A 10,500-nucleotide genomic window follows, 5' to 3' on the forward strand; every position below is an offset into this window, starting at 1 on the left:
ATATAGATATAAAAATACACTTAGTAAATCAGACATAGAAGTTATCATTAAAGATAATATTAATAAAATGTCGCAGGTTCAGGCGGAAAAAAGAAGACATTTATACAGCATTAAAAAGTGTTACAGAGTTTTGTAATCTGAGGCTGCAAGAGGAAACTATTTTAACAAGGAAGGAACTACGAATGGGCATTGAATAATAGATTCAACAGAACAGGATTTATTTATTTATTAGAATATATATACACACAAACACACACACACACAGAGTAGATTTTAAACATTTATATCCCAGTGAGTTCACACTTCAGTCTTGTAGATGGCGGTAAAGTACTTCGGTTGCAAACCGCCAAATAAAAGCCATAGAAGAAGAAGCAGCAGCTTTACCGTGTCTATCAGCTGAACAACACCCGCTGATTCAGGTAGGAAAACAATCTCCCTGAATAAAATCTTACGTTCTACTTTGCATTTTACCTTATCTAATAATTACCTCAACCTAATACATGTCACGAGTGTCCAGTTTACGTCAAGCAGAATGGATTATTTTTCCCTGGCTTTAACTTTAACTGCATGATACTAATGTGCTGATGTGCTCTCACTGCATGTCATCTTTGTTTTGATAAAGTTGCGAGTGACTGCTGCAGATTGTTACGGTTTACAGGTCAATTAACAAACAATAACCCCGTAACCTGTTACCCGGGGTGTGTTTTGTGGGGGTCTGTTAGCCTGCTAGCCTGTGACGTTCCCACTTCACCCGTCTTCAGTGTTGGTTTGGAGATCTTCCAGTGTCACTACTCCGTCAGATGTGCTAAACCGGTGATCGCGGAGATCTGATTTAATCTGTTATGTTCTGGATGTGGCTAGTTTAGCGTGTTAGCCGCTAGCATGAGTCTCTCTCTGATGGGCGTCAACATAAACATCTGTTTGTACCTTGATTTTGAGCTGCTGATTTCAATCTTTGCAGTTTTGCTGCTTGTAAAAAATTGAACGTTTAGAATTGTAAACGTATTATTTATTTAAAATGTTTGGCTTCCTCTTACCAGCATTTGCAATGGTAAGCAAAGTTTCCGCCAAAATAGTAAATTAATAAAACATGCTTTTGGGATCTTTTGAAGCTAATACGTTTTCAAAATCTTTTGTTGCTTATTATGTTTACTCCGATTAGCATACGTCATTCTTTTTTAGAATTCCTATAATAATTGTTGTTGTTATTTTTGTGCTGTAATACCAACATATTTATTTTATTTTAGTAGTATAATAATATGTATTTCAGTAATATAATAATGATAAAGCAGTAACTATAAAATGACCATGTTAAATGTCTAGCTTGTGGATTTTTATTTGAAAATATTAATAATAAAATTAACTCAAATATGAAGCGAGCACTTCCAGCAAAGTCATTTAAGCAGCAATAATCTAAATGAATGGATTCAAATAGAAATATTTAACATAACTGGGCTCCACGTTGGTTTTTATGGGTAAAAAATGCCTCCCAAAATAAATGTTGGGGTGCAATTATTGCCCCTGATTAAATGATTAATGTCTGATTATGCAGTGTGGTTACATTACAGTGTTGTTTTGGTCGAGCAAAGCATCACCTGTTTTTACTATGAATGCAGATATGATTGAACTTTCAAGTTAATTAACGTGTCATTCTGAAAATGCAGAAAAAATTTTTTTTAGACAAGCTGAAGTTGTATTTTGTGTTTTTCACAGAATTTCTGAGCCGTGTTATCAAGATGGATGCTGACAATGAAGCCAAAGGTATAGAAACCGTGAATTCTTGCTGTTGTGAATAGCAACCTTGCATTTTTCACATGAACTATAACTTGTGTAGCTTTCGAAATGCTGACACACTTATGAGCTGGAAGAGAACATGATTTTATGTGTTACTTCAATTGCCTTGTAAATAAGGTTTTGGATTCAGAGTGGTTCTCAAACAAAACCCATAATAAGATAATGTTTCAGCGTAAAAGTTTAATGGAGCTTCAGCACATCGCTGCTGCTGGTGATTTAATGGAAAAGATTGTCTCATAGGTTCTTTTAAGAAATTTGTGCAAGCTCGCAAATCTACTGAGAGCGATATCAAATCAGAAACAACAACATTTGAAACAATAGTGGTCTTTCATTGCGCTGAACGTGATTTAGTGCTTCCTTTAAGATGGATGTCTGTTTGTGGAAAGGACCATGTGTGCAGTATAAATGTTATTTGAGAGTTGATATTTTTATTTTTATTTATTTATTTTAATGCTGGTGATGGCATGTTATTTTCAGGTAAGGTGAGCGACCAAGCGATGCAGAACCCACAAGTGTTGGCAGCTCTTCAGGACAAAATAGACAGTGTCTCACATAGTGCTTCCATCATGGACAGGTAAGCAAGATGAAACACTGAGGCTTTTCTTTCAAAACAAACTCATAACTTGCAACCATAGAGACTAACAGGGCAAACAACAATTTTCCAATTCATTGTTTTTATTTCTGGTCATGGCATGGTCATGTCTTTTTTTTATGTAAACTATTGCCTAACTGCATTTGGCTTATATTTCCTGTGTGAATTTTAAAACTGTGCATTGCATTTTTATCGTTCATCGTGTTACGTATAAAGAGACAATATTGCTGCTGTAATATAACCGTCCATCTAAGGGGGGAAAACTCTAGTGAGACCATCTGCCTGTAACCTGAAATCAGTCTCTGCATGTGAGGTTATAACATAGAAGTCAGTCCTAATGCTGTGTATCTATGTGTCTTTGTGTGTGTCAGCTTGACGATGCCCAGAGAGAGGTCACTCACCCGTGAAGGCTAATTCGCTCTCTGAGTTTGGCTGTAGTTGTAGTGTTCATGAAAACGATGACACAGACAACAGTATTTGCACAAAACAGCAATAATCCATTTGTGTGTGAACACTGCAAGACCAAAGATAAAGCTTGTGGAAAGGGCACTGGCTAGAAAGCAACTTATCTTTTTAAAGCAAGCAGTCAGCTTATTAAAACAGATTTGATGATTGCAGCACACAATTTATAATTACGTCTCTGCTGTTTGCCTGAAGCATGTGACTCTTATTATCAGAGGTTAAGCACAGATTGCGATGTGAACTGGCATCTTGTATCTCATGCTCTTACTTCAAACCCATCTGTTGACCCCAGAGAGTAGAGAAATGTGCAGTACCGGACACCCATCTGCTCACACAATGTCTTTCTTTTCCTCTCCCAACAACTTTCCAGCTTACCAAAGTCTGTGAAAAGAAGAGTCAATGCCTTAAAGAATCTTCAGGTTAACAGCACGCACATCGAAGCCAAGTTTTACAAGGAGGTGCATGAGCTGGAGAGAAAGTATAGCGCTCTCTATCAGCCGTTATTTGACAAAGTGAGTTGGATTTTCGTGTGTATATATGTATGTATTTTTTTTAGCGTTATGATATGTGATATATATTTACATATGCTACTATTCAAAAGTTTTTTTTTTATTTAATAAGAAATTAATACTTTTATTTAGCAAGGAAACATGTAATTAATCAGAAGTGGCTTTTCGCCGCTAGAGGACACGTTTTCAAAACAAAGGCGTTTTCATCATGGGAGTTGCGATCTTCATCCCTACAGCCCTGAACGAGCGTGACATGTGGCTCAGAAGCAGCGGAGTTTTTACAATTCCTCAGTCGACCGCTTCTGCTCCCTCCGATCGGGCGTATGTGGGGGCGAAAAAAGCAGCGCTGTTTTATCATACTAGATACGTTTGAAAGTTTTGTTATAATGCTACTCTGTGCATTACATTTGTTACAAAAGATTTCTATTTTAAATAAATGCTGTTCTTTAGAACTTTCTATTCATTCACAAATCCTGAAAAATATTGATCATAGTTTCCTCAAAAAATATAAAGTAAATATTAAATATCATCTGTATGATACAGAGTCGCGTGACACACACAGTGATGAAGCTCGTATGTGTTTGTAGTACACAAGCCATGGACAGTTAAGATCGCTCACTCCACTGTGTGACTCTCACACTCTTTAACTCACTCACACACACACACACACACACACACACCATGCGCAAAGATATGTAGATATGTTTGGGCGTGTCTGAACGAGCTGTTTTAGGGGGCGTTGCAGAGTCTTAACTTAAAGAATAAAGAATATCTCTTTGGATTTGAGACTTTAGTCTTTGCAACTTTACAGATCTTCTTTATGCACCAAGAGCTTGTAACACTCCAGAGAGTAAGGAAAAATTGAAATCGCATCATATGACACCTTTAAAAACTAATGTAGCGTTGACAATGACCGACCCACTGAAGATGGGTCCAAGTATGAAATGAAAGAAGAGGCTGCATTGTGTCTGTGTAAAGTGGACCTTGTTTTTTTCTCGGGTAAATCGCGGATAAAGTGAGGGAAGAGAATTCAGAAGTGATGGTCGCATAAAAAAAGATTTCCTCTAGACCAAGAGAAAGTATACTTCTATTTAATAGTTTTAGAAAGTCCCTAGAAAAAGAAAAAGTTTAAATTAAACATATGCCACAATCTGCACCTTTTTTATTTGTTACATTTTGTTTTATATTTTTATTTATTTATACCTTTTATAATATATACACAGTGGGGCTCGAAAGTTTGGGCACCCTTTACAGAATCTGTGAAAATGCGAGTAATTAAAAAAAAATAAGAGATATCATACTAAATGCATGTTATATTTTATTTAGTGCTGTCCTGAGTAAGATATTGTGCATAAAAGATATTAAGATTTAGTCCACAAGACAAAAAAAATGCTGAAATTATTAAAATAACCCCACTCAAAAGTTTGGGAACCCTTGGTTCTTAGTACTGTGTTCTGTTACCTGATAATCCACGACTGTCTTTCTGTTTTGTGATGGTTGTGCATGAGTCCCTTGTTTGTTCTGAACAGTTAAACTGAGCAGCGTTCTTCAGAAAAATCTTTAAGGTCCTGCAGATTCTTCAGTTTTCCAGCATCTTTGTATATTTGAACCCTTTCCAGCAGTGACTTTATGATTTTGAGATGCATCTTTTCAGACTGAGGACATTTGAGGGACTCAAACACAACTATTAAAAAAGATTCAAACATTCACTGATGCTCCAGAAGGAAACGAGATGCATTAAAACTTTTGAACACAGTGGAGATGGCCAAATTTGTCTTATTTTGTTGAAATATAATTTTTTTCCATTTAGTCCTGCCCTTCGTAAGCAACAGAAGATACTTGTATGTTTCCCGGTACACAAATTAAGTACAATTTATCTTGAACTTCAAATTCCAAAAGCTCTTAATGCATCTTGTTTCCTTCTGGAGCATCAGTAAGATATTGTACATAATCTTTTATGTACAATATCTTACTCAGGACAGTACTAAATAAAAAATAACATGCACTTATTTTTTGAAAATTACTCATTTTCACAGATTCTGCAAGGGGTGCCCAAACTTTTGAGCCCCACTGTGTGTGTGTGTGTGTGTGTGTGTGTGTGTGTGTGTGTGTGTGTGTGTGTGTGTGTGTGTGTGTGTGTGTGTATATATATATAATATACCTTTTATAATTTAAATGATAAAGAATTCCTCCTCCTTCCTACTCCTTGTGCTTCAATTCTTGATTGTCCTGACATTTGAAACAGTGTCTGTATTGTATGCAGGATCTGTTTTTTTTTTTTTAATGTCCTGTAGGTTTCAGTATAGCTGTACAGTAACACTCCTTTAATTTGTCCGGATGGGTAATATGATATTCTTTCACACGTGGACTTTTTGTGTGTTTCCAGAGAAGAAACATAGTCTCTGGGGAAGTGGAACCCACTGATGAGGAGTGTGAATGGCAGAATGACCATGAGGATGAAGCAGCATTAGCAGTGAGAATAATCTGTCCACTCACATTACAGGTCAGACAGAAGAGCAGTCCTCTAAGAGAAGGCTTTCTTTTTCAGGAAGATCTAAAGAAGAAAGCAGCTCTAGAGGAAAAGACAGAAGATGCAAATGAGGAGAAACCCAAAGGAGTTCCAGAGTTTTGGCTGACCATATTCCGGAGTGTGGACATGTTGAGTGATATGCTGCAGGTGAACCAGCAGAACATTAGATACTCTATTCTTTTCTGAGTTCTGATTATTTCATGTTTTCTTTTGCCCTGTAACCTTGTACAGACAGTATACAACTTTATATTACATGAATACATTTTACAGCACATTTGAAAAGAAAATCTATGCTGTCTATAATGTTCTCTTTCTTAACAGGAGCATGATGAACCAATACTTAAACATCTTCAGGATATTAAAGTGATATTTTCTGGTCCTGATCAGCCCATGGTAATGACAATATGAATTAGTCTGAATTAGTTGATTTTGAAGCGAACCCTGTGAACTGAACTGAATTTTTAAACCTCTTTTACACAAAATATGAAGGTCTTGTCATAACTGCTGTACAAATCGGATCATTTTAATCGTACTTATAAATGTTTACAACTTTTCAGAGCTTCACATTAGAGTTCCACTTTGAGCCCAATGAATACTTCACCAACACGGTCCTCACAAAAGTATACAAGATGAAGTCGGAGCCAGATGCAGAGGATCCGTTTTCATTTGAGGGACCAGAGATCATCGACTGTGATGGGTGAGCACTTCTCAGACAATACCAGCTCAGATTGTCAGCAGCTTTCCGCACTTTTTCATTATTCCTCTCTCCCATTGGCAGGTGTCAAATTGATTGGCACAAAGGCAAAGATGTGACGGTAAAAACGATCAAGAAGAAACAGAAGCACAAAGGCAGAGGTACAGCAAGGGTCATCACCAAACAAGTGCCCAATGACTCCTTTTTCAACTTCTTCAACCCTATTAAAGGTACGCAACATGACAGATGTGTAATATTAATTTAGATGTTTTCATACTTTAGGTTTACTCTTTTGCTAGTTCATGAAGTCACCACTATTTTCCTTTCTTTTAGTTTCACCAGACAGAGAGCTGGTGAGTATTTTGTCTCTTTATTCTTTCTTTCTGGTTTTAACTCGTCCATAGCTTGGCATTTATTTGACCTGATGTCAATTACATATAGCTCTTGAGTGTCAAAAAATAAGTTGTTGCCTGCCTTATCCAGCATTATATCTTCTTTTAGACACGAGTGGTTCGTTTACCTTGAATATTTAGAGAACATTTTTAGAGCAAGGATCAGTTAATTTTCATCTTCTTTTGCTTTGTTCAACAGGATGAGGATTCGGAGTACACTTTAGCCACAGATTTTGAAATCGGCCATTTCTTCAGGGAAAGGATCGTTCCGAGGGCAGTTTTGTATTTCACAGGAGAAGCTCTGGAGGATGATGACAGTGTACGTCTTTTCAAATGACTATTTCTTGTCTTACGCCGTCTATGCTTCAGAAGAGTAATTGCATTGATTTGTGATTTGTTTGTGTCTGCTAATGCAGTTTGAAGAGGAGGAGCTGGACGAGGGTGAAGAGGAGGTGAGTTCACCATACTGTATACATTTTGAAGATTGAGGAGGCAGTGTTTTATGAAACTTCACTGTTGAAATCAGTGATGTTTAATGTGATATTATGTTCAGCTGTGTAGACTAACTCTGTGTTTTGTGTGAAATAGGACCAAGATGAGGAGGAAGAGGATGATGAAGAGGAGGGAGATTCCAAGGTCAGTGTGAATTTAGATCATAATTGAACTGAAATTGAAAATGGAATTACTGTCTCAGTGTTCCACAGTCACTGTAGCTAATAATTTCTCCGTTTTTGTTTGGATATTTGGTTTATGGTTTATTTGCATGTTTGATGATTAATGATGATTGTGGTTGTTCTCTGCCTCCCGTTCTGCCCTAGTGACAGGCATAAGTCATTCTCACCTCATACATTTCTAGGTAAGAAAGAAATGTCATGGGTCCATTCTAACCTTTGCCTTCACACTCCTTATATCTGCTATCCCGTCCCCACAGCACCCCTGTGACATTATACGAAGCCATTTGTTTCAGAGCATTAAGGCCTTGCCCAAATCCTCAGTACAGGACTGTAACAGAAAAGAGAAGAGAACCGAATCACAGCTGCTGTATCGGAGAATTTTGGACAAGGTCCTTCCATCCATTTTGCTTAATGTGTCTTGCTTAATAGTTGTTGATGGTATTTAGTAGGTCAAGTACTTTTCCAGCTCAGATATGTGGCATCTTCTTTTGAATGCATAATATGTTGCTATAACTTCACATCCCACTGTTCAAGGTGATAATCAAGCATAGACAAGCCGAGATCGTGGTTTTCTGAAAAAGAATAAGCGGCACAACTGTTTTCAACATTGATAACAATAAGTAATGTTTTTAGAGCACCAAATCAGAATATTAGAAGGATCATGTGACGCTGAAGACTGGAGTAATGACTGCTGAAAATTCAGTATTTTAAATCATCATAATATTTTGCAATATTAACGTTTTCACTGGATTATTTTTCAAAGAAATACAGCCTCGGTGAGGAATATATCTATATAGGAGTTTCTATATAGGAGTATCTATATAGGAGTAATGTTATTCAGTTTCCTCCCATCAGTCTGAAATTAGTTTTGTCTTGACCCTTTCAGTCACTTCATGATACCATACCAAATCAGTGCCGTGTATGGTTCGTCATATGAAGCTGCTTTGCAATGATTTGTATCATGAAAAGTGTTATACAAATAATCATTCATTGAATTGGATATGTTAATATTTTGGGTTTGCAGTTTTAGAAACTGAAGGATTTCAGAACAATCTTTTTTTAATCAGCTAATTACTTCAATAAATTATTTGTTTGCACTTGAGTGGAACTTTTGAGTTCTGAAAATTACGTTGTTGTGTTTTTTTTTGTTTGTTTTTTTTAAGTACAAGTGAGATTTGGTTCATTGTGATATGACTCCTTCGTGCAAAGGAACTGCATCAGACATAGCACGTTTTCTTTTGGTGGATCAGGCTGTGGTGAAAGACGCTTTTTCCCATTTAGTGATAATGATGTATCTGCAGTACAAAAGAGTGGTGATTCACTTTAGATTCCCTGATGTTTTTAATCTTAATTAAATGACTGCATTCACATTGATGGTGCTATAAAGGCCTAGAGAGATGTGTCAGTGTAAATGTGCTTTCATGAAGCCGCTCTTCTGTGATGAAGATACATCTTCTCTTTCTCCTACACTCCTCCTGCCTCAAGTTGCAGATACTGTATCAAGTTATTGAAAAAAACTTCTCTCTGTTTACCCATCCCTATCTTTTATGTTGTTGTTTTTGTTTTTCAGACTGGGAATCCTCAGCCTGCAGAGTGCAAACAACAGTAATTTGGATCAGTCACTCCTGCCACTGTCAAACCCCATCAGCTCACCTAGAAACAGCTCTGTAGTGCGCCTACATTCCCTGATGAGCACACCATCAAAAACAAAACATGATGCAGTACATTGGTAAACTAGTTTGTTATCCTACAAAATGAACTTACTTTAAAATTCAGTTGCTATATTACAACACTATAGATAAATTGGGCAATTCCAGATTACAGTTGGGCCTCAGAATGTAGATATATACATAAATAAATGTACAACAATTTTTTAATTCATTATTCAGACATAATGACTGAAGATATCTCACTGCATAGCCAAAATAAAACATTGACTTGCAGGTTTGAAACAGTCTTGCAAGCATTGTTCACATTCAAACAGGTGAAATTTTAAGACTGAATGAAATAAATGGGATCGTATTCAAACTTCCTGTGCACATCTAACCTTTGTGAAGGTTGCTTGTATTTAACATAGTTTCTTTTCTCACTTTTGAAGTGTTCTGTGTCATCGGCATAACTTTTTTTTTGTTTTGTTTTTTGTTTTTATACAGCATATCTATTTATGTACTTTTTGAACAAAGCTGCATGTTTATGCACTTATTTATTTATGGAAATCCTAGCCAGCTAGCCAGTCCAACTAATGTTTCAGTAATATGTTGTAGGCATCAACTAATTGTGTTGCCAAGTCTGGCATTTTGCAATTTGGACATCTAACATTTCCATTTTCATTTCACTTTCTCTTGAAGTTCATAATAAATAAATACATCTCTGCACTCCACTTCATAAGTATGCTCAATTGGTGTAGTCTCTTTTTTTTTTATTGTTTTTTTTTTATGTATTTAAATATACACATCCATAATGCTGGAATTGCTCAATTTAGATAGTAAGATGACAAAGACGATAGGGCAAAAGTCCAACTGCAGATGATCACATGACCTGAAAGTCACATGTTTTATGTGATCACATCCTCAAGGTACAACATCACATCCTCGACTGAATTAATTTATTTTGTGACTTGATCTCATAGGTTACTCAGGGTTTTTTTATGCCAAGATGACAGTGTGCGGGTATCCAGCATTGTGAAACTGTTGATATCTAACCTGCTTTATGTTCTCTTTTCTTTGTAAAAGAAGGAAGACTTTTGAAATGTAGTTTTAGTTATAATGGAGTTATGTATACATCTTTAACATCTTTATATTATTGTTTTGAACTCCTTTTTTTTTTTTTTTGTCTTGTGCTTCTTGTTGGATC

General features: G+C 36.3%; 1 protein-coding gene across 4 annotated transcripts; it reads left to right on the forward strand.

Moving 5' to 3' along the window:
• Window positions 1–298: 298 nt before the first annotated feature.
• On the forward strand, window positions 299–10,059 carry LOC128016948 (nucleosome assembly protein 1-like 4). 4 transcript variants are annotated; one of them, XM_052601919.1, is made up of 15 exons: window positions 299–419; window positions 1,714–1,761; window positions 2,272–2,368; window positions 3,219–3,360; window positions 5,744–5,830; window positions 5,906–6,034; window positions 6,209–6,280; window positions 6,445–6,584; window positions 6,666–6,811; window positions 6,915–6,934; window positions 7,173–7,292; window positions 7,390–7,425; window positions 7,562–7,609; window positions 7,792–7,829; window positions 9,218–10,059. In XM_052601919.1, the coding sequence occupies exons 2-14, from the start codon at window positions 1,737–1,739 to the stop codon at window positions 7,792–7,794; spliced, it is 1,065 nt and encodes a 354-aa protein (XP_052457879.1). In that variant the 5' UTR covers window positions 299–419; window positions 1,714–1,736; the 3' UTR covers window positions 7,795–7,829; window positions 9,218–10,059. The 4 variants fall into 4 exon arrangements, with proteins under 4 accessions (XP_052457879.1, XP_052457876.1, XP_052457878.1 ...); XM_052601916.1 differs by lacking the exon at window positions 7,792–7,829; XM_052601918.1 differs by lacking the exons at window positions 299–419; window positions 7,792–7,829 and adding an exon at window positions 710–813.
• The last annotated feature ends 441 nt before the right edge of the window (window positions 10,060–10,500 follow it).

Source organism: Carassius gibelio, chromosome A7, assembly GCF_023724105.1.
Source record: "Carassius gibelio isolate Cgi1373 ecotype wild population from Czech Republic chromosome A7, carGib1.2-hapl.c, whole genome shotgun sequence".
Lineage (NCBI taxonomy): Eukaryota > Metazoa > Chordata > Actinopteri > Cypriniformes > Cyprinidae > Carassius > Carassius gibelio.

Coding starts and splice junctions, on each gene's coding strand:
- LOC128016948 (XM_052601916.1), top strand. CDS start 1,737: ATGGATGCTGACAATGAAGCCAAAG. Junction 6,812..6,914: donor CTTCTTCAACCCTATTAAAG/GTACGCAACATG, acceptor CCTTTCTTTTAG/TTTCACCAGACAGAGAGCTG. Junction 7,293..7,389: donor CTCTGGAGGATGATGACAGT/GTACGTCTTTTC, acceptor CTGCTAATGCAG/TTTGAAGAGGAGGAGCTGGA.